Source organism: Oncorhynchus nerka, linkage group LG10, assembly GCF_034236695.1.
Source record: "Oncorhynchus nerka isolate Pitt River linkage group LG10, Oner_Uvic_2.0, whole genome shotgun sequence".
NCBI classification, from domain to species: domain Eukaryota; kingdom Metazoa; phylum Chordata; class Actinopteri; order Salmoniformes; family Salmonidae; genus Oncorhynchus; species Oncorhynchus nerka.
In genome coordinates this window covers 80,918,812-80,944,084 of record NC_088405.1, presented here as the reverse complement: position 1 = coordinate 80,944,084, position 25,273 = coordinate 80,918,812, and the positions used below count along the sequence as shown (strand labels likewise).

The window sequence follows — 25,273 nt, the reverse complement described above, 5'->3', positions numbered from 1 at the left end:
ATACATGCTGTGTGCCATCTACCCGGTACGGTTGAAACAGGGATTCCTCTGTGAAGAGCACACTTCTCCGAACTGCAGTCAGGTCAAGACCCTGGTGAGGACGACAAGCACATAGATGAGGTTCCCTGAGACGGTTTCTGACAGTTTGCAGAGAGATTCTTCAGTTGTGCAAACACACAATTTCATCACTTGTCCGGGTGGCTGGTCTCAGATGATCCCACAGGTGAAGAAGCAGATGTGGAGGACCTTGGCGGCGTGGTTACATGTGGTCTGCGGTTGTGAGGCCAGTTGCACGTACTGTAAAAGCCTTTAAAACTATGTTGGAGGCGGCTTATGGTAGAGAAATTAGAGTGCCCTTTTATTGTCCCCAGCACAAGGTGCACCTGGGTAATGATCATGCTGTTTTAATCAGCTTCTTGATATGCCACACCTGTCAGGTGGATGGATTATCTGGGCAAAATAGAAATGCTCACTAACAGGGATGTAAACAAATTTGTGCACAACATTTGAGAGGAATAAGCTTTTTTGTGCATATGCAACATTTCTGGGATATCACACCCATTGTATTAGGCACATTTGATAAATACAATTTAATTTGATCAAACTGGCTTAGGGTAGATCGGGCCCTATGACAAGTAGTTTAGGAAGAGTGTAACAGTGATTAATTAGTGAAGAGAGCATTGCTATTGAGCCATTACTAATTTCAGATTATGTCTACAGTTATCAGACGGTTGGCAATTAATTTGATCCATGCTGATCGTGTCCATTCAAAGGGATGACGCATGCTGTCCCATTCTCTCCAACCCCCTCAAGTTTAGCCCATCCTCATCTTCCATTCATTGCCAAGCCAAGACCTTATTTCATTACCAAAGCCCAGGTAGTCTTTCACTGTGACTTATTATGTCAGTTCAAGGGTTTTGAATCCTTTAATCAAATTCTTGTAGTGTAGTACCTTCGGATCAAGCCAGTTCTTTTTACATGTCTGTTACCATTTCCCGGCCACAAATACTGTTGTCTTGCCGTATTGTCATCTTTGTCTCCGTGATCTAGCCTTCTGTCATGCCAACAATCCACTTAGCAGCTGCAAATAAGGGTTTCCTAATCACCCAGGCTGTCCCCAACTGTCTGGACACCTTGACCTCCGTGTGAACTCTCCTTAAGACCATTAATGGGTAATTGATTGGGTGTGAACGTCGAGCATATGGACACTGTTTAATTTGGGGGCCTGAAATTGCACCACAAACATAGCAGCTGTGACAGGCCTCAGATGTGTCTCACTCCTTCTTAATGGCGGCCATCAAGTGGTCGCCAGAGAATTTACCTCCAATTTAGTTTTGCTTGTGTCTGAGTTTGGTCTAGTGCTTAACGCAGCCAACTCCAGACTGCAGACAATCCCCAAGTTGATCTCCTCAACCCGGTCTGCACACCTCTCATCGGTTTCCCCCTTTTTTAATCAATATGTCTGTCCCAATGAAACAATGACATTTGAAAGAGGAGGGTAATTCACTTCCCCTTTTCATAAAAACTCAACACAATTTTCCTTAGCAATGGTGTCAACCTCTGGTCCTGGAGAGCGTTAGATAGACACATTGCTCTGGTTGTTTGTGTGGCGTTTCAGAAATGAATCAGCTACTGTTTGAGAGGAAACCAATAAGCTGGGGCTTTGTTCCCCGGAACATTCATGTGCGATGACTCAGTGGCAAATAATCCCACCAGTTAATGGAAGATGTTCTTCATCCTCACTGTCCATTACTCACCACCACACACAATATCATCTTGCTGTTTTGTTCAACTCAACACTGTTCCCTAGCAGAACTTGAGGGCTTGTGAAATTCACCTTGCAAAGCAATGTACTTCTCCAATCACTAAATTGGAGTGAAGTGTCTCATACCAATGGAACTCTGTGGTAGGAGTTGTTCCTTAACTTTCTATAAAGAGCACAATACAGTATAAAAGCTACATACCATGTTCCTCACAAGTCAACATATAAGCAAGAGTTTGCCAATGACATGCATACGTCTATGTTTTTTTCGTTAAGCACTTATGGATGTTCATGCATTGCATTGAAATGTTTCTTAGGTACTGTTACAGTATGGCATGATGTTTTATGTTGTGCACTTCTTAGACACATTGTTATATAAGCATTTTTAGTATCGATACAATACTACTGCATATACAGTACCAATCAAAAGTTTGGACACACCTACTCATTCAAGGGTTTTTCTTTATTTTTACTATTTTCTACATTGTAGAATAATAGTGAAGACGTCAAAACTATGAAATAACACAAATGGAATCATGTTGTCACCAAAAAAGTGTTAAACAAATCAAAATATATTTTAGATTTTAGATTCTTCAAAGTAGCCACCCTTTACCTTGATGACAGCTTTGGACACTCTTGGCATTCTCTCAACCAGCTTCAGCTGGAATGTTTTTCCAACGGTCTTGAAGGAGTACCCACATATGCTGAGAACTTGTTGGCTACTTCTCCTTCACTGCGGTCAAACTCATCCCAAACCATCTCAATTGGGTTGAGGTGGAGTGATTGTGGAGGCCAGGTCATCTGATGCAGAACTCCATCATTCCATCACTCTCCTTCTTGGTCAAATAGCCCTTACACAGCCTGGAGGGGTCATTGTCCTTTTGAAAAACAAATGATAGTCTTACTAAGCGCAAACCAGTGCTCAGCATATGTGGGAACTCTTTCAAGACTGTTGGAAAATCATTCCAGGTGAAGCTGGTTGAGAGAATGCCAATAGTGTGCAAAGCTGTCATCAAGACAGAGGGTGGCTACTATGAAAAATATCAAATATATTTTCATTTGTGTTATTTCATAGTTTTGATATCTTCACAATTCTACAATGTAGAGAATAGGAAAAATCAGGAAAAAACCTTTTGACTGGTACTGTATGTGACAGCCCTTTTTTACGTGCATGTCAGATAAAAGGTAGGGATGAAAGGGACATACTGAACTCTCTATTTTAATCAAATATCCAACCTCACTCTTATCACAAAAGATTAGTAACCAGAGGCTGCTGCTGCAGATGCAACCGTAAATATAGATACTTCCTCATGTAATGGCTTATGTAAAGCCATTGAATGTGTGATTCATCACTGTGGAATTATATTCTTATTGCATCGACCCCAGTCAGCAGCCATACAATGGCACTACTTTGCAGATTCTAGTGATAACCAAAACCATGTATACCTTATATGTACATTATGTATGTGATTTGTGGTTCTCTTACCTACCTTAAGTTAACTGCACTGATTGTAAATCACTGGTGATAACTAGCTAATGCAGTCAGCATGCATTGATTGATTAATATTGGTAGATTTGTTTAATTTGAGAAATATTCAAATCACTGGCAGGCAGCCAGGTTGATATTTCCCTGACTGTCGTTGGTGACTAAATGCATCTCTCACATCAGATGGTAATCAGTTATAGATCACCACTTGTGATGCACAAACAACGCACCACAGCCGTGAGATAGATGAACACAACACGGAAGCTTCTTGTTAAAACTTTTGTTTATCGAACCCACTGGAATGAATAATTGCCTGCTTATTAAGTTCCCAGCATGCATTGATATGCCTATTCTTTCATTTAATTGCAATCTGGCATTTGCATTCTACGTCTGAGAAACGCACGGCGTTGTCCTTGTGTGTCGCTACTGTGGCATTCTGGTGTTGACGAGATCACCCGAGAATTGAGAACGTGTCATATAAACAGGGAAATTGAGATTGATATGGATGAGATGAGACGAGATTTCTAATCTGAATTACAGATTAGAAATTGATAGGAAGATGGTGGAGGAGCAGACATACAGTAGTAGGAAGGGTGGGACGTGGGAATTGAACCCTTGTCCCGGGGTTTAGGGCTGTTGCGGTGACCGTATTACCGCCATGCCGAGAGTCATGAGTCATGACCGTTGTCAAATCCCACATGACCGTTGAGTCATGGTAATATCCTTTTATGCAATCTAGACATGCATTGGTGGTAACCAATTCGCTAATGACCGTCAGGTCACTAATGGTCTGATACTTGATACTAAGTGCTCTATTGTCCCTCTAACTACTCTGATACCAATGCAAATACAATCGAAAGTACAACAGTGGTGTGCAGAACGGCATATCGGAACGCACAACTATTCGACCCTTGTCACGGATGGCCTATTGCAGCGGAAGACCACACCGGGTTCCACTGCTATCAGCTGAAAACAAGAAGAAGCAGCTCCAATGGGCACATGAGCACCAATACTGGACAATTGAGGAGTGGAAAAACATCACCTGGAACATGACAGCTAGTTCAGTTTACTTGAGAGTCCCCAGACTTCAACCCAATAGAGAATATTTGGGATGAGATGGACTGTTCTAAAGGCAGATGTCGGTCTGACCCGGTACCTAATAAACTGGCCGGTGAGTGTATATGAGCCCAAGCCCCCACAAAAAACACATCATTAAAATAATGATTGTGTCATTATACAATACATAGCCTAATAGCCTACCACATATTACTCCCGGCAGAAAAAAACACCAAATAAATTTAAGATATTCTCCAAAATGAAACAAATTCTAGTACCTTTTGGGTGTGAACTGTATACTGGATTAGCATACTGCATGGACTGTTACCTTATGCTACACTCCAAACTTTCTTTCCATGAGTCTGGGAGAGAATAGCCCTAGTAATAGGGATTTTTTAAAATATTTTCATAATTAACAGACTGACACATTACCTTTAGCCACTGCATATCTCACCACCATGCGTTTCCATCTCCTCTTCTCTCACCTTCATACCTTTCTCAAGTGCGCAGAGAGAGTAGCTGTCAACAGTTTAATGAAATATGTTTTGTTGTGAAAACATCTTACTATCGATGTTCCCAAGCAGATTTCACCGGAGTAGCCTACCCAGCATGATTGAAAGCATGATTGAAAAACAAACCATGGGAAGCGGCCTCCATTCGCTATTCGAGTGCATACGGATTACATGTCTTTTTCCCCTGCCCCTGTTGCTGCTCATTTGATAATGGGCCATTCTAAATCTTAAACAAATGTTACATATTAGTAAAGACAAGATTAATTTGAGAAAAGTCTGATGGGTGAAAATATGATCACTTGATGAGATAACACTTTGTGTGCAGCCTGAGGCTTATAGTTCGATCATGGAGCCCATGACATTCTAAGGTTTTTATCATTCACAACTAAAGTTTCCAAATAACTCTAAATCTAGCATATAGGACCTGGTGCACTTTTAAACATAGCCACTTCATATTAGCACTCGCTCTGGAATTGGAAAAATATTGTTTCTATTTTATTCAGCTAAGTTCAATTATATTCTTCTTACTACTGAACAAAAATATGAAAGCAACATGTAAAGTGTTGTTCCCATGTTTCATGAGCTGAAAAAGATGCCAAAAAGTATCAAGAAGCTAATTAAACAGCACGATCATTACACAGGTGCGCCTTGTGCTGGGGACAATAAAAGGCCACTCTAAAATGTGCAGTTTTTTTCACACAACACAAAGCCACAGATGTCTCAAGATTTGATGGAGTGTGCAATTGGAATGCTGATTGCAGGAATGTCCACCAAAGCTGTTGCCAGAGAATCGAATTTGAATTTCTCTACCATAAGCCGCCTCCATTGTTTTAGAGAATTTGGCAGTAGGTCCAACCGGCCTCACACTGTAACCACGCCAGCCGAGGACCTCCACATCCGGCTTCTATTTATGCATAGTCACTAAACCGCTACCTACATGTACATATTACCTCAATTACCTTGACTAACCTGTACCCACGCACATTGACTCGGTACCAGCACCCCCTGTATATAGCCTGATTATTGTTATTTTATTGTTGCTCTTTTATTTATTTTTTACATTCGTTTATTTAGTAAATCTTTTCTTAACTCTTATTTTTCTTAACTGCATTTTTGGTTAAGGGCTTGTAAGTAAGTATTTCACAATAAGGTCTACACTTGTTGTATTCGGTGCATGCGACAAATAACATTTGATTTGATTTGAAAAACTGAGTATGCACAACCAAAGAATCTCTGCACAAACTGTCAGAATCGTTCTCAGGGAAGCTCATCTGCGTACTCGTCGTCCTCACCAAGGTCTTGACCTAACTACAGTTCAGCATCGAAACCAAGTTCAGTGGGAAAATGCTCAGCTTTGATGCCTGCTGGCCGGCTAGAGAAGTGTGCTCTTTACGGATGAATCCCGGTTTCAACTGTACGGTATGGGCAGGCAGTTCAACGGTATGGGCAGGCATAAGCTATGGACAACGAAGACAATTGCATTTTATCAATGGCAATTTGAATGCACAGTGATACCGTGATGAGATCCTGAGGCACATTGTTGTGCCATTCATCCGCCGTCATCACCTCATGTTTCAGCATGATAATGCACAGTCGCATGTCGCAAGGATCTGTACACAATTCCTGGAAGCTGAAAATGTCCCAGTTCTTCCATGGCCTACATACTGAAACATGTCACCCATTGAGCAAGTTTGGGATGCTCTGGATCAACGTGTACGACAGCATGCTCCAGTTCCCGCCAAAATCCAGCAACTTCGTACAGCCATTGAAAAGGAGTGGAACAACATTCCGCAGGCCACAATCAACAGCCTCAAATCAAATCAAATTGTATTGATCACATAGACATGGTTAGCGTTTCCGGGTTGGAGCGAGCCGGTCGCATCCGCGCTTCGGTCTGCAGGTTGTATAACTTTTTCATTACATTTCATTTCATTTCATTATAGTACAACGGTCTGATTTGTCTAATCTTAGCAATTTCTTCTTAGCTAGCTACATAGTCGTCGTTGTATCAAAGATAATTGCGTAATTATCGTATTTCGTCGTCTCCTATCTGCCCAACACGTTCACCGTCTACCGTAGCACTGTAGTAACTATCACACTCAACTGAACGACTTGATTAGTGTAGTGTTAGCTAGCTACATAGTTGTCTTTGCTGTCTTCGTATCCAAGATAATTGTGTAGCTTAGAGTATGGAGTCTTAGAGTGATAATTGCGTTATTATCGTATTTCGTCGTCCTCCTATCTGCCTAGCAGCTAGCCAGCTAGCATACGTTCACCGGCTACCGTAGCACTGTAGTAACTATCACACTCAACTGAACGACTTGATTAGTGTAGTATTAGCTAGCTACATAGTTGTCTTTGCTGTCTTCGTATCCAAGATAATTGTGTAGCTTAGAGTATGGAGTCTTAGAGTGATAATTGCGTTATTATCGTATTTCGTCGTCCTCCTATCTGCCTAGCAGCTAGCCAGCTAGCATACGTTCACCGGCTACCGTAGCACTGTAGTAACTATCACACTCAACTGAACGACTTGATTAGTGTAGTATTAGCTAGCTACATAGTTGTCTTTGCTGTCTTCATATCCAAGATAATTGTGTAGTTTAGAGTGTGTAGTCTTAGAGTGATTATCTTAATTCACCGAGGTTAGCTAGCCAGCTATTTTGTCGTCCTTAATGTAGGAGACACTCCTAGCTAGCCAATAGCCAGCTAACGCCTACTGAATAGAACTTTCGCATTCCGGTCGCATTCCGCTTCGCTCCACAGGTAGTATCACATTTTCATTTCATTTCATTACAGTCCCAACGGTGTGATTTGTTTGATCGTAGCTAGCTACATAGCCGTCTTTGTTTCAAAGATAATTGTGTAGTCTAGAGCGATTTTCTAGGTTAGCTAGCCAGCTATTGTCGTTCTCCTAACGCAACGTAACGTAACCAACACTGCTAGCTAGCCAGCTAGCTCCCGAAAAGCAGCATTGTAGAAACTTCACACTCAACGGTACGACTTGATTAGGGTAGTGTCAACAACGCAGCTAGCCTACCCCAGCAGTACTGTATCATTTTAATCATTTTAGTCAATTAGATTCTTGCTACGTAAGCTTAACTTTCTGAACATTCGAGACGTGTAGTCCACTTGTCATTCCAATCTCCTCTGCATTAGCGTAGCCTCTTCTCTAGCCTGTCAACTATGTGTCTGTCTATCCCTGTTCTCTCCTCTCTGCACAGACCATACAAACGCTCCACACCGCATGGCCGCGGCCACCCTAATCTGGTGGTCCCAGCGCGCACGACCCACGTGGAGTTCCAGGTCTCCGGTAGCCTCTGGAACTGCCGATCTGCGGCCAACAAGGCAGAGTTCATCTCAGCCTATGCCTCCCTCCAGTCCCTCGACTTCTTGGCTTTGACGGAAACATGGATCACCACAGACAACACCGCTACTCCTACTGCTCTCTCTTCGTCCGCCCACGTGCTCTCGCACACCCCGAGAGCTTCTGGTCAGCGGGGTGGTGGCACCGGGATCCTCATCTCTCCCAAGTGGTCATTCTCTCTTTCTCCCCTTACCCATCTGTCTATCGCCTCCTTTGAATTCCATGCTGTCACAGTTACTAGCCCTTTCAAGCTTAACATCCTTATCATTTATCGCCCTCCAGGTTCCCTCAGAGAGTTCATCAATGAGCTTGATGCCTTGATAAGCTCCTTTCCTGAGGACGGCTCACCTCTCACAGTTCTGGGCGACTTTAACCTCCCCACGTCTACCTTTGACTCATTCCTCTCTGCCTCCTTCTTTCCACTCCTCTCCTCTTTTGACCTCACCCTCTCACCTTCCCCCTACTCACAAGGCAGGCAATACGCTCGACCTCATCTTTACTAGATGCTGTTCCTCCACTAACCTCATTGCAACTCCCCTCCAAGTCTCCGACCACTACCTTGTATCCTTTTCCCTCTCGCTCTCATCCAACACTTCCCACACTGCCCCTACTCGGATGGTATCGCGCCGTCCCAACCTTCGCTCTCTCTCCCCGCTACTCTCTCCTCTTCCATCCTATCATCTCTTCCCTCTGCTCAAACCTTCTCCAACCTATCTCCTGATTCTGCCTCCTCAACCCTCCTCTCCTCCCTTTCTGCATCCTTTGACTCTCTATGTCCCCTATCCTCCAGGCCGGCTCGGTCCTCCCCTCCCGCTCCGTGGCTCGACGACTCATTGCGAGCTCACAGAACAGGGCTCCGGGCAGCCGAGCGGAAATGGAGGAAAACTCGCCTCCCTGCGGACCTGGCATCCTTTCACTCCCTCCTCTCTACATTTTCCTCCTCTGTCTCTGCTGCTAAAGCCACTTTCTACCACTCTAAATTCCAAGCATCTGCCTCTAACCCTAGGAAGCTCTTTGCCACCTTCTCCTCCCTCTTGAATCCTCCTCCCCCTCCCCCCTCCTCCCTCTCTGCAGATGACTTCGTCAACCATTTTGAAAAGAAGGTCGACGACATCCGATCCTCGTTTGCTAAGTCAAACGACACCGCTGGTTCTGCTCACACTGCCCTACCCTGTGCTCTGACCTCTTTCTCCCCTCTCTCTCCAGATGACATCTCGCGTCTTGTGACGGCCGGCCGCCCAACAACCTGCCCGCTTGACCCTATCCCCTCCTCTCTTCTCCAGACCATCTCCGGTGACCTTCTCCCTTACCTCACCTCGCTCATCAACTCATCCCTGACCGCTGGCTACGTCCCTCCTGTCTTCAAGAGAGCGAGAGTTGCACCCCTTCTGAAAAAACCTACACTCGATCCCTCCGATGTCAACAACTACAGACCAGTATCCCTTCTTTCTTTTCTCTCCAAAACTCTTGAACGTGCCGTCCTTGGCCAGCTCTCCCGCTATCTCTCTCAGAATGACCTTCTTGATCCAAATCAGTCAGGTTTCAAGACTAGTCATTCAACTGAGACTGCTCTTCTCTGTATCACGGAGGCGCTCCGCACTGCTAAAGCTAACTCTCTCTCCTCTGCTCTCATCCTTCTAGACCTATCGGCTGCCTTCGATACTGTGAACCATCAGATCCTCCTCTCCACCCTCTCCGAGTTGGGCATCTCCGGCGCGGCCCACGCTTGGATTGCGTCCTACCTGACAGGTCGCTCCTACCAGGTGGCGTGGCGAGAATCCGTCTCCTCACCACGTGCTCTCACCACTGGTGTCCCCAGGGCTCTGTTCTAGGCCCTCTCCTATTCTCGCTATACACCAAGTCACTTGGCTCTGTCATAACCTCACATGGTCTCTCCTATCATTGCTATGCAGACGACACACAATTAATCTTCTCCTTTCCCCCTTCTGACGACCAGGTGGCGAATCGCATCTCTGCATGTCTGGCAGACATATCAGTGTGGATGACGGATCATCACCTCAAGCTGAACCTCGGCAAGACGGAGCTGCTCTTCCTCCCGGGAAGGACTGCCCGTTCCATGATCTCGCCATCACGGTTGACAACTCCATTGTGTCCTCGTCCCAGAGCGCTAAGAACCTTGGCGTGATCCTGGACAACACCCTGTCGTTCTCAAATAACATCAAGGCGGTGGCCCGTTCCTGTAGGTTCATGCTCTACAACATCCGCAGAGTACGACCCTGCCTCACACAGGAAGCGGCGCAGGTCCTAATCCAGGCACTTGTCATCTCCCGTCTGGATTACTGCAACTCGCTGTTGGCTGGGCTCCCTGCCTGTGCCATTAAACCCCTACAACTCATCCAGAACGCCGCAGCCCGTCTGGTGTTCAACCTTCCCAAGTTCTCTCACGTCACCCCGCTCCTCCGCTCTCTCCACTGGCTTCCAGTTGAAGCTCGCATCCGCTACAAGACCATGGTGCTTGCCTACGGAGCTGTGAGGGGAACGGCACCTCAGTACCTCCAGGCTCTGATCAGGCCCTACACCCAAACAAGGGCACTGCGTTCATCCACCTCTGGCCTGCTCGCCTCCCTACCACTGAGGAAGTACAGTTCCCGCTCAGCCCAGTCAAAACTGTTCGCTGCTCTGGCCCCCCAATGGTGGAACAAACTCCCTCACGACGCCAGGACAGCGGAGTCAATCACCACCTTCCGGAGACACCTGAAACTCCACCTCTTTAAGGAATACCTAGGATAGGATAAAGTAATCCTTCTCCCCCCTCCCTCCCCCCTTAAAAGACCTAGATGCACTATTGTAAAGTGGCTGTTCCACTGGATGTCATAAGGTGAAAGCACCAATTTGTAAGTCGCTCTGGATAAGAGCGTCTGCTAAATGACTTAAATGTAAATGTAAATGTAGCAGATGTTATTGTGAGTGTAGCGAAATGCTTGTGCATCTAGTTCTGACAGTGCAGCAATATCGAACAAATAATATCAAACAATTCGAGAACAAATACCTAATCTAAGTAAGGAATGGAATAAGAATATATAAATATATGGATGAGCAATGTCAGAGCGGCATAGGCTAAGATGCAATAGATAGTACAGAATGCAGTATATACATATGAGATGAGTAACACAAAATATGTAAACATTATTAAAGTGGCATTATTAAAGTGACTAGTGAAAAGGAGTGATCAACTCTATGCGAAAGAGATATGTGGCGCTGCATGAGGCAAATGGTGGTCACCAGATACTGACTGGTTTTATGATCCACCCCTCTACGTTTTTTAAGGTATCTGTGACCAACAGATGCATATCTGTATTCTCAGTCATGTGAAATTCATAGATTAGGGCCTAATTTATTTATTTAAATGGATTGATTTACTTTTATATACTGTAAATCAGTCAAATCTTTGAAATTGTTGCATGTTGTGTTTTATATTTTTGTTCAGTGTATAAAATCATATAATATAAAATAATGGCACATGAGTTATAAGCTTATCTTGTCTGCTAAATGAACTGGCCTACAGCCTATGGCATGGAGCCTAGCCAGATAACATGTACAGTCGTGGCCAAAAGTTTTAAGAATTACACAAATATACATTTTCACAAAGTCTGCTGCCTCAGTTTGTATGATGGCAATTTGCATATTCTCCAGAATGTTATGAAGAGTGATCAAATGAATTGAAATTAATTGCAAAGTCCCTCTTTGCCATGCAAATTAACTGAATCTCCAAAAACATTTCCACTGCATTTCAGCCCTACCACAAAAGGACCAGCTGACATCATGTCAGTGATTCTCTCGTTAACACAGGTGTTAGTGTTGACGAGGACAAGGCTGGAGATCACTCTGTCATGCTGATTGAGTTCGAATAACAGACTGGAAGCTCCAAAAGGAGGGTGGTGCTTGGAATCATTGTTCTTCCTCTGTCAATCATGGTTACCTGCAAGGAAACATGTGCCGTCATCATTGCTTTGCACAGAAAGGGCTTCATAGGCAAGGATATTGCTGCCTGTAAGATTGCACCTAAATCAACCATTTATCGGATCATCAAGGGGAGCGGTTCAATTGTTGTGAAGAAGGCTTCAGGGCGCCCAAGAAAGTCCAGCAAGCGCCAGGACCGTCTCCTAAAGTTGATTCAGCTGCGGGATCGGGGCATCACCAGTAAAGAGCTTGCTTAGGAATGGCAGCAGGCAGGTGTGAGTGCATCTGCACGCACAGTGAGGCAAAGTCTTTTGGAGGATGGCCTGGTGTCAAGAAGGGCAGCAAAGAAGCCACTTTTCTCCAGGAAAAATATCAGGGACAGACTGATATTCTGCAAAAGGTACAGGGATTGGACTGCTTAGGACTGGGGTAAAGTCATTTTCTCTGATGAATCCCCTTTCCGATTGTTTGGGGCATCCGGAAAAAAAGCTTGTCTGGAGAAGACAAGGTGAGCGCTACTATCAGTCCTGTGTCAGGCCAACAGTAAAGCATCCTGAGACCATTCATGTGTTGGGTTGCTTCTCAGCTAAGGGAGTGGGCTCACTCACAATTTTGCCTAAGAACACAGCCATGAATAAATGCCTACCAACACATCCTCCGAGAACAACTTCTCCCAGCCATCCAGGAACAGTTTGACGAGCAATGCCTTTTCCAGCATGATGGAGCACCTTGCCATTAGGCAAAAGTGAAAACTAAGTGGCTTGGGGAACAAAACATCAATATTTTGGGTCCATGGAGAGGAACCTCCCCAGACCTTAATCCCATTGAGAACTTGTGGTCAATCCCCAAGAGGCGGGGAGACAAACAAAAACCCACAAATTCTGACAAACTCCAAGCATTGATTGTGCAAGAATGGGCTGCCATCAGTCAGGATGTGGCCCAGAAGTTAATTGACAGCATGCCAGGGCGGATTGCAGAGGTCTTGAAAAAGAAGGGTCAACACTGCAAATATTGACTCTTTGCATCAACTTCATGTTATTGTCAATAAAAGCCTTTGACACTTATGAAATGCTTGTAATTATACTTCAGTGTTCCATAGTAAAATCTGACAAAAATATCCAAAGACACTGAAGCAGCAAACTTTGTGAATATTGATTTGTGTCATTCTCAAAACTTAGCCACGACTGTAGTAAGCAGACTTATTTCTTTAGACCTGCCTAAAATAAATAATGGATTTATTGTGATGGTGTATATTAAATGGAGTTATTATACTTTTTAAAATTGTAGATGTTCCAAACGTGTTTATGTTAATTCACGGTCAATTACTGTGAGGCCGGTATGCATTTGCATGACAATAACCATCTGACAAAATTTCATGACCACCACAGCCCTATCTGGGGTCGTATATTATGTGTTAGAGCCAGGAGTGTTACCATTCCACCACAGGCTCTGCATGGAAAACCAAACTTCTGTGACCTAATAATGACTTCTATTGCGCCCTATGTGTCATTGTCAACCTATGATGGAGTGGAGGTTGAAGGTCAATACCTAAATATAATTTCTTTCTCCCTCTCTTTTGCTTTCTCTCTCTTTATTGCTTGCTCATTCTTCTCTCTCTCTCTCTCTCTCTCTCTCTCTCTCTCTCTCTCTCTCTCTCTCTCTCTCACTCACTCACTCACTCACTCACTCACTCACTCACTCACTCACTCACTCACTCACTCACTCACTGTCAGGCCAATAAGCTTCGCACCAAGACCCTGCGCAACACCCTCAACCCCATCTGGAGCGAGACCCTGACCTACTATGGCATCACCGATGAGGATATGGTCCGCAAAACACTCAGGTAATCTTCTTCTGTCTCCATATTCTAACCCCTAGCCTGCTTACATTTACATTCAATTAAAACGTTGAGGTCACGTTAATCAATGTGATCAAGACAAAGGAGATGATTGTGGACTACAGGAAAAAGAGGACCGAGCACGCCCCATTCTCAGGGGCTGCAGTGGAGCAGGTTGAGAGCTTAAAGTTCTTTGGTGTCCACATCACCAATAAACTAACATGGTCCAAGCAAACCAAGACAGTGAAGAGGGCACAACAAAACCTATTCCCCCTCAGAAAATATTTGGCATGGGTCCTCAGATCCTCAAAAGGTTCTACAGCTGCACCATCACATTGCATAACTGCCTGGTATGGTTAACTACTCGGCCTGTGACCGCAAGACACTACAGAGGGTTGTGCGAGCGGCCCAGTACATCATTGGGGCCAAGCTTCCTGCCATCCAGGACCTCTATACCAGGCGGTGTCAGAGGAGGGCCCTAGAAATGTTCAGCCTCCAGCCATCCTAGTCATAGACTGTTCTCTCTGCTACCGCACGGCAAGCAGTACCAGAGCGCCAAGCCTAGGTCCAAGAGTCTTCTAAACAGCATCTACCCCCAAGCCATAAGACTCCTGAACATCTAATCAAATGGCTACCAAGACTATTTGCATTTCCCTCCCCTTACACCGCTGCTACTCTCTGTTGTTATCTATGCATAGTCACTTGAATAACTCTACCTACATGTACAGTTGAAGTCAGAAGTTTACACCTTAGCCAAATACATTTAAACTGAGTTTTTCAAAATTCCTGACATTTAATCCTAGTAACAATTCCCTGTCTTAGGTCAGTTAGAATCACCACTTTATTTTAAGAATGTGAAATGTCAGAATAATAGTAGAGTGATTTATTTCAGCTTTTATTTATTTCATCACATTCCCAGTGGGTCAGAAGTTTACTTACACTCAATTAGTATTTGGTAGCATTGCCTTTAAATTGTTTAACTTGGGTAAAACATTTTGGGTAGCCATCCACAAGCTTCCCACAATAAGTTTGATGCATTTTGGCCTATTCCTCCTGACAGAGCTGGTGTAACTGAGTCAGGTTTGTAGGCCTCCTCGCACACGCTTTTTCAGTTCTGCCCACAAATTTTCTATGGGAATGAGGTCAGGGCTTTGTGATGGCCACTCCAATATCTTGACTTTGTTGTCCTTATGTAACGGCCGTTGTTGGCGGAAGAAAAGGAGGACCAATGCGCAGCGTGGTATGTATCCATCATGTGATTTAATGGAAAATGAATACAAAATACAAAAGAACAAGAGAATCAAAATGAAAACCAAAACAGTCCCGAATGGTGCAAACACTGAAACGGAAAAATAATCACCCACAACTCAAGGGTGAAAACAGGCTACCTAAGTATGGTTCTCAATCAGGGACAACAATCGACAGCTGCCTCTGATTGAGAACCATACCAGGCCAAACACAGAAATCCCAAATCATAGAAAAAAAGAACATAGACTGCCCACCCCAACTCACGCCCTGACCATACTAAAACAAAGACAAAACAAAGGAACGTGACACCTTAAGCCATTTTTCCATAACTTTGGAAGTATGCTTGGGGTCATCGTCCATTTAGAAGGCCCATTTGAGACCAAGCTTTAAATTCCTGACTGATGTCTTGAGATGTTTCTTCAATATATCCACATAATTTTCTTACCTCATGATGCCATCTATTTTGTGAAGTGCACCAGTCCCTCCTGCAGCAAAGCACCCCCACAACATGATGCTGCCACCTCCGTGCTTCCCGGTTAGGATGGTGTTCTTCGGCTTGCAAGCCTCCCCCTTTTTCCTCCAAACATAACAATGGTCATTATGGCCAGATAGTTCTAATTTTGCTTCATCAGACCAGAGGACATTTCTCCAAAAAGTATGATATTTTTCCCCATGTGCAGTTGCAAACCGTAGTCTGGCTTTTTTATGGTGGTTTTGGAGCAGTGGCTTCTTCCTTGCTGAGCTGCCTTTCAGGTTATTTCGATATAGGACCCGTTTTACAGTGGATATAGATACTTTTTTTCCCATTTCCTACAGCATCTACAGCATCTTCACAAGGTCCTTTGCTGTTGTTCTGGGATTGATTTGCACTTTTCGCACCAAAGTACATTTATCTCCAGGAGACAGAACGTGTCTCCTTCCTGAGCGGTATGACGGCTGCGTGGTCCCATGGTGTTTATACTTGCATACTATTGTTTGTACAGATGAACATGGTACCTTCAGGCATTTGGAAATTGCTCCCAAGGATGAACCAGACTTGTGGAGGTCTACAATTTATTTTTCTGAGGTCTTGGCTGATTTATTTTATTTGTCCATGATGTCAAGCAAAGAGGCACTAAGTTTGAAAGTAGGCCTTGAAATACATCCACAGGTACACCTCCAATTGACTCAAACTATGTCAATTAGCCTATCAGAAGCTTCTGAAGCCATGACATCATTTTCAGGAATTTTCCAAGCTGTTTAAAGGCAGTCAACTTAGTGTATGTGAACTTCTGACCCACTGGAAATGTGATACAGTGTATTTTAAGTGAAATAGTCTGTCTGTAAACAATTGATGGAAAAATTACTTGTCATGCACAAAGTAGATGTCCTAACCGACTTGCCAAAATTATTGTTAACAATAATTTTTTGGAGTGGTTGAAAAACGAGTTTTAATGACTCCAACCTAAGTGTATGTAAACGTCCGACTTCAACTGTACATATTACCTCAACTAACCAGTGCCCCCGCACCTTGACTCTGTACCGGTACCCCCCTGTATATCGTCTCACTATTATTATTTTACTGCTGCTCTTTAATTACTTGTTACTTTTATTTCTTATTCTTATTCTTATCTGTATTTTTTTTAACTGCGTTGTTGGTTAGAGGCTTGTAAGTAAAGCATTTCACTGTAAGGTCTACACCTGTTGTATTCAGCTCATGTGACTATAACATTTGATTGGGTCCAATTTTGATTGCTAACACGGCCACAATTGTGAAGAGGTCACCACGTGTCTCTAAGCCTAGGCACAAAAGGAATCAAGTCCAATTTTGTAGGCTTAAATCTGTTTTATCCATTCATGCAGTCTCCTTTAAATCAACTTCTAATGGTGTCAAGGGCGGGATTGCACGCATAATTCTGTCAAGAGTCAATGATGTGAAAAAGAGACACTTGTTCCTCAACAGAATGCACATCATCCTTCATCCTCCGCTTCTTTGTCAGTGTTTATCCTGTTAGTGGGGCTTTAATCGTGTTGCTGAGCGCTCTGCAATATTGTAGAGTTTGGGATTTGTTACCCGTGACTTGCCAAGCATTGACTCTTAAAACTGTTTGTGTAATGCCATGGTGTTTTCCATTCCAGGATCCAGATTTTTTTTGCGGGCTGACTTCTATTCGCTGCACGTTCTCTAAACCACACCCTCGTTTGTGGCAGCCGATTTAATGAGTTAGCAGCTGATGTGTTGGGAGGAAACCATCTGCTTAAGGTGACCATGAGCATGGCACACCCCTGGGACAGGTGTTTGCCACTTGACAGCTTGAAGTAGGGAGGTGGCAAAAGAGGTCTCCTAAATCCCAACACATAGTCTGTGGGATTATAATTAACTGTCAATCACCCAGAGTTTTTGTTGTTGTTGCTAGTGTCACAGGTCGGCTCATAGCCTGTTGCAAAAATGAGGGGACACGAAGAGGTATAGGCCAATCAAAAAGGTTCTTTATTGTAAACCAAAACTATTAACTTTAAACAATGAAAAGGGAATGAGGTGTGAAAGTATCATAATGTAGGGTGCAGGGATGCGTGAATCTGTGTGTGTGAATATGACTGAGTGAAAACTACGTAAACCTACAAAGGAACAAACAAAACAGGATCATACCTGGAGGAGCAGAGAGAGAGAGAGACAAGAGTGGTTAGTGAAGTAGTTTAAATACCCTGAGCCCAGGTGGCTCCAATCACTAACGACCCTCCTCTGCCTGCAGGAGGAACCGCCCCTGCAATGCAGAGGAGGGGCCATGACACTAGTATGACATAGTAGAATTTTCGCCATTCACCCAGTGATATCACTCCTGCCATAAAGGAGCATCAGCACTGTGACTCACACACCCACCCTCCATCCCCAAGTCATCAATTGATTAAACTCCACTGAACCCCTATAAAGTGATAATGATGAATGCAGAGCAGTAGCTCCTGTTTAGCCTGTTTTGTGTGTATTTAATAGGAACAACAGAAGCAAATGGAACAAAACGTGAAGGGACCTACCTGAATTTGTCCAACAAAAACTCTTGTTCTCATAGCAAAACACTTTCCATTGCAAAACATTTTGCTATGGTGTGCGCTAATGAATACACCCTTTGTCCCATATATGTTTGAGCTATCATGCCAACTCCTTGTAATGCCAAATATGATAGCACAAACAGATCTGGGACCAGGCCAGCTCCAATTAGGTTAAACAAGTCAATGAGTGATGGTGCATGATAATGCCACAAATCACAAAGGTCATTTGGCCCATCAGTAGCTGTATATGACACTAATGACTAAAAATCTTTACTAACAGCTAATTGGCATTATTGGTTTAGTGATGACCCTGATGAGTTAATTAGCCATCAATAATGACAATTTAAAAAAAATATATATAAGTGTAGGTGTCTTCCATCCTTTTTGTTTGAGCAGTGTATACTATACAGTACATAAGCAAAAAATGTGTCAGGGGCAAACGTGTCATGGAAATATGTACTCTACCCTCATCCCAGGTCTATATGAGCTTTAACTAACTCCTCTCCTCTCACTATCATTGTTAATATGGCATAACAACATCTATAGTCAGAAGGATCAGGCTGAGGCACATGTACTGTACAGATCTGGGACCAGGCTAGGTCAATGTACTCTACATCAGAGTTCCTATGTTCATCCAGGAATTTGTTTCAACCTGTATGAGTTTATCCATATGTTGATACAGTTGAAGTCAGAAGTTTACATACACCTTAGCCAAATACATTTAAACGCAGTTTTTCACAATTCCTGACATTTAATCCTAGTAAAAATTCCCTGTCTTAGTTCAGTTAGGATCACCACCTTATTTTAAGAATGTGAAATGTCAGAATAATAGTAGAGAGAATGATTTATGTCAGCTTTTATTTATTTCATCACATTCCCAGTGGGTCAGAAGTTTACATACACTCAATTAGTATTTCGTAGGATTGCCTTTTTAAATTGTTTAACTTGGGTCAAACATTTCGGGTAGCCTTCCACAAGCTTCCCACAATAAGTTTGGTGAATTTTGGCACATTCCTCCTGACAGAGCTGATGTAACTGAGTCAGGTTTGTAGGCCTCCTTGCTTGCACACGCTTTTTCAGTTCTGCCCACACATTTTCTATGGGATTGAGGTCAGGGCTTTGTGATGGCCACTCCAATACCTTGACTTTGTTGTCCTTAAGCCATTTTGCCACAACTTTGGAAGTACGTTTGGGGTCATTGTCCATTTGAGAGACCCATTTGCATCCAAGCTTTAACTTCCTGACTGATGTCTTGAGATGTTTCTTCAATATATCCATATAATATTCCTACCTCACAGTGCCATCTATTTTGTGAAGTGCACCAGTCCCTCCTGCAGCAAAGCACCCCCACAACATGATGCTGCCAACCCCGTTCTTCACAGTTGGGATTGTGTTCTTCGGCTTGCAAGCCTCCCCTTTTCCCTCCAAACATAACGATGGTCATTATAGCCAAACAGTTATATTTTTGTTTCATCAGACCGGAGGACATTTCTCCAAAAAGTACGATCTCTGTCCCCATGTGCAGTTGCAAACCGTAGTGTGGTTTTTTTATGGTGGTTTTGGAGAAGTGGCTTCTTCCTTGCTGAGCGGCCTTTCAGGTTATGTCAATATAGGACTCATTTTACTGTGGATATAGAGACTTTTGTACCCGTTTCCTCCAGCATCTTCACAAGGTCCTTTGCTGTTGTTCTGGGACTGATTTGCACTCTAGGAGACAGAACGAGTCTCCTTCCTGAGTGGTATGACGGCTGCGTGGTCCCATGGTGTTTATACTTGCGTACTATTGTTTGTACAGATGAACGTGGTACCTTCAGGCGTTTGGAAATTGCTCCCAAGGATGAACCAGACTTGTGGTGATCTACAAAAAAAAATCTGAGTTCTTGACTGATTTATTTTGATTTTCTCATGATGTCAAGCAAAGAGGCACTGAGTTTGAAGGTAGGCCTTGAAATACATCCACAGGTACACCTCAAATTGACTCAAATGATGTCAATTAGCCTATCATAAGCTTCTAAAAGCTATGACATTATTTTCAGGAATTTTCCAAGCTGTTTAAAGGCACAGTCAACTTAGTGTATGTAAACTTCTGACCCACGGGAATTGTGATACAATGAATTTTAAGTGAAATAATCCAACAAACAATTGTTGGAAAAATGGCTTGTGGCATGCACTTTGTGACTTGCCAAACCTATAGTTTGTTAACCTCTTGCTCCTACCTGACACGCAGGCGTCCCATCTAGACATCTGGAAATGCAAATGCGCTACGCTAAATGCTAATAGTACTAGTTAAAACTCAAACGTTCATTAAAATACACATGCAGGGTAGTGAATTAAAGCTACACTCGTTGTGAATCCAGGCAACAAGTCAGATTTTTAAAATGCTTTTCGGCGAAAGCATGAGAAGCTATTATCTGATAGCATGTAACACCCCAAAAGACCCGCAGGGGACGTAAACAAAATAATTAGCATAGTCGGCGCTACACAAAACGCACAAATAAAATATAAAACATTCATTACCTTTGACCATCTTCTTTGTTGGCACTCCTAGATGTCCCATAAACATCACTATTGGGTCTTTTTTTTTCGATTAAATCGGTCCATTATATAGTAACGTCATTTTTTTAAATTAAAAAAGTCGACGATAAACTTTCACAAAACACTTCGAAATACTTTTGTAATGCAACTTTAGGTATTAGTAAACGTTAATAAGCGATCAAATTGATCACGAGGCGATGTATATTCTATAGCTGTACGTCTGGAAATAATGTCCGGGTAAATCTCAACCAAAATATCCGGTCATAGACCGGACGAAAGGCCCTGCCTTGCGTCCGTTTGACCAAGAAACAAAATGTAGGCAAATGACAAGACTGTTGACATCGTGTGGAAGCTGTAGGTATTGCAACCTCGGCCCCATTTAATGTGGTTCACCTTTATCAATGGGTTGAAGTGGCGCATGGATATATTTTTCAATTTTCAGTGATCAGATTTTCCTGCACTTCTCGATGAAACGCACGTTCTGTTATAGTCACAGCCGTGATTTAACCATGAGGGTTTTCTAGAGTGTTTTCTATCCACACATACTAATCATATGCATATACTATATTCCTGGCATGAGTAGCAGGGGGCTGAAATGTTGCGCGATATTTAACAGAATGTTCGAAAACGTAGAGGGTCGACTTAAGAGGTTAACAAGAAATTTGTGGAGTGGTTGAAAAACTAGCTTTAATGACTCCAACCTAAGTGTATGTAAACCTCCGACTGTGTGCGTCATCCTTTTATTAGGTATAGATGATTCAGCCCATCTCATTGATTAGATTCCAAGTTTTATCCCCAGGCATTAGAAGACTGTCAATTATTTTCTAATCTACTTTGAAGCCGTATTGTAACTTTGTCAGGTTGAAACCAATGGAAATTGACAGTCGATGTCGATAGCGCTCCCCATTTATTGCATGATGATTTACCAATTTGGCGTAATGCCGTTATCAGCAGTATCGATTCAAACATGGATCACTCCTGTCGTGCATAACCCGGGCACTCAATGGAATGTGATGTAGGCGATATTGTTATTTGGAGACCTAGCCTCCTTCGCCTTTTTCCTGCTGGCAGTGTCAGACAATCAGATCCTTTGTTGTTGAATATGATGTGGCTACTGCTAGCTAGCATGAGGACTAAAATGGCCTTTTTCCAGGAAAACAAGCAGTATTTCAATTATTTCGATGGAGCAATGTGGATAAAAATACAATTTTGCGTGCAGTGGCATATGCCATCCCTGCATTGAGCTATGTTTTCTGACCCATATCTCGCGTCGGCTCCGCTTTGTATTAATATTAACATGATTGCATTCTGACCTCAGTGCAGCTGAAGTAGGGTAGGGACAGTATCTGCTGGCAACATGGAAGTTAACCCTGTATTTGCATCAATGCTCATGGGCAGTGGTGATTGACATTTAGAGGCTTGGCTATTTGTTTAATTAATAGAATGGCCACAGAGTATGTCCCCTCCCAGACACTTGCTTCAGAAGGCAAGCTATTCACAAGGCATCACTTCTCTCGTGTACTCGCATCTACATACATGCAAGTCAACAGGGTAATTAGCTGTAGCATTTGATATAGCTGCCACTCGTCAGTGGAACATTCAGACAGCGGTCCACTGGCAATGGCCTCCAGTGGGAGGGTGGCATTGGACCCCTCTTTCTGCACATTTTACACTCAGCAGCTGCACACCTCACAAGGGGAGAGGTCAGTTGTCACTAGATCTCACTGGGGCTAAGGCAAGTAACAGAGGCAGCTCTCCAGTGTAAAATGGTCAGTAAACCTTTTCATAAAATTTAAGTTACACACTGATAAACATTACCAGTGGGGAACATTACCTGTAAGTTGTTATGAACTATGTTAAGCTTCAGGTGTGGTGGTAGAGGTTATGAAGCTGTGTGATATCAGGACTGAGTTAAGAGACACCTGGCTGAGATAAGGCAGAAAGTGGATGCTATTCAACTGGCCTGGTGAAAGCTTTGTCAGTCCGGATTGTTTTTTTTACATGTTTGTTGATGAAAACCTATTTTAGACTCTCTTATGTCATGTGGGAATGTTGGATGTGTATTCATGTTGTTGTTTGAGGGAGTCCTTCAGACAAAACACACACAGGTGCAGACATTTGTTAGTCTGGTCACTCTGATGTGATCATTCGGTTTATATTTTTGTGTTTGTCCATGTAATAGTGTGAGAATGTGTGGCTCTACATATGTGTGCATGTGTTTGTGCTTGACGTGAGTACATGTGTTTGTGCTTGACGTGAGTACATGTGTTTGTGCTTGACGTGAGTACATGTGTTTGTGCTTGACGTGAGTACATGTGTTTGTGCGTGACGTGAGTGCATGTGTTTGTGCGTGACGTGAGTGCATGTGTTTGTGCGTGACGTGAGTGCATGTGTTTGTGCGTGACGTGAGTGCATGTGTGTGAGAGACAGGTAGAAACGGAGGGAGACAACGAGACATAGAGAAAACGGATAGATAGACCATTTCTGTGTGAATGCGGTGTGTTGATTAGGGAGGGCCCCCCTGATGATTCACGAGGCGTTCACACTACGGCCTTTCTTTAGACTGTCTCTGCCTGTTGCCATGGAAACTACCATCTCCTTTATACCGGCCTCGCCTTCGGGGGTCACCCTTGTCCTTCATGTAAATAAATACTAAACAATAAAAGATAACTGGACAGAGAAGTGATAAGTGATGATAAATAATTTGCTGATTCAGAATTCCTTGGCTTTCCCTGGCCTATTGATTTCCATGAAACCAAATCTCTCTCAGCTCGCCGTTGATATCAGAGTGATAAAACTGGATTATTATGCCTGGCTGTCACACCTTCCAACCCAATAGCCTGTTCTCGCCAGTGTGCATCGATCAGAGTAGATTTGAAATTAAAAAGGACATTGCCATGGTGAGGCAGAGGAGGGGATGAAGGGCAGGTGGCACTTACTCTCCTCGGGGACTGTTTTTTTATATATTTTTTAAATGTATTAAAAGGAAATGGAATGTTTTTGGCCCTAGGGTTTCACCTCTTTAGAGTCTGCCACCCCTGTTACTCCTTGGTGCACCCAAATTAAAGTTTCAGAGGAGAGTTCACCAGGAGACATCTTAGGAATCGATCGGCTTCGCATTTCGTATAGTTGATCCCCCCCCCCCAAAAAACTATGCATATTGTGGATTGGGCTCAGCAGTTGTTGAGTAGTAGTTTTCTCTAAATTAAGCAGTGACCACAAGACGTGCCAAAAGAGAATGAATCAACTTTAGTTCACTTCCAGGTGCCTTATTGTGTAACTCCCCAAGAAGCAATGGTATGGTTATGTTGATCCCTGGGAAGAATTGTACACTATGTAGGGAATTTTCCTGGCTTCCCAGAGTCCTTGTACGGCCAAACGCTATGCCACGCCCACGGATGTTAGTTTCTTCACCACAATGAGTCTGGATCTGGGTACCCCCTTAACGATTTCTAGAACACAAACACATTCTAACCTTTCTGATTGGTTACAGAAACCGTTGGAGATGGGCCAGAGCCAGAACACTTGGGTAAAGCGGCATTTTGAAAATCTGTCTTTAGCTTTGATACTCTGATTGGTTTGAGATGATCTAATCACAGATGACTTTGTTTTGTACAACACCCCTCATTTTGACATCACCACAAACAACTTCAACAATGGTAGTCTCAGACTAAAGTATGTAGCGAACATAAAGCAGTGGAAGAAATCAGTTTGAGTCGTCAGGCAAGTAGGGAATATGGTTGCTGGTTTTCCAGACACAGCCCTAGTCTTAGCCTGTTAGCTTGTCTGTATTCATAAGTGTGTCACTACCACCTCCAGTGATTTGCAACCTTTCTGTTGTGCTTTGATTAGAGAATTGACCTGTTAGAGGTCGGTCCGTCAGCAGGCCGAGATGGCCTGTATCCAACTCTCTCCAGTAACCCTCAGGAGTAGGTCGGAAACCTAAAAATAAAGCCCAAACCAAATCACCACTGCTTGCTAAAGTTCCCCAGAAAAAAAGCTTAAAATAACACAATAAAACATGTTCATCAGTTAAAATTATAAGGTGACTGAACTAATATCACACTGTTCTTGATTCCCATGACCACTACAATTACAGTATTCTACGCTCTACCTCCCGTGTCTTTTAAGTGGATCGATACAACATGATTCTCATTATCAGACTCATCCTCTGCCAATACACTGCTTGTTTCCTCCATTTCGTTCATGCACCAACCCCTTTGGCCACGGCCGTGCAGTTGAGTAGATTTACTGTGCCACGGGGCAGCCGCTCAATGGGATAATGTCATCTTGTTTACAGATTTATCTGAATTGTCAACAGAGATGGCTTGCATGGCCCGGCGCTTATTGATTCCCACTGAGTTATATCAGAGAGGACCAAGTGCTCTCAGATTTGGGGTTTCATATTTGTGGTCGACTGGTCGTCCATCATTCTGTGTTAGACTAAGCAATCCACAGCGCCGAACAACACATTAGAACAGGATGACAAAGGATGATTTCATGAAATCCCTCATGAAATCTAATC

General features: G+C 43.4%; 1 protein-coding gene across 2 annotated transcripts in view; it reads left to right on the top strand.

Annotated features, from left to right (window-relative positions):
- doc2b (double C2-like domains, beta) overlaps nucleotides 1–25,273 on the top strand; it is a 263,270-nt gene that overhangs the window by 199,519 nt on the left and 38,478 nt on the right. For both annotated transcript variants that reach the window (XM_029671532.2, XM_065023792.1), the window contains exon 12: nucleotides 13,835–13,944. In XM_029671532.2, the coding sequence (XP_029527392.2) occupies nucleotides 13,835–13,944 (110 nt within the window). The remainder of the gene's footprint in view (nucleotides 1–13,834; nucleotides 13,945–25,273) is intronic.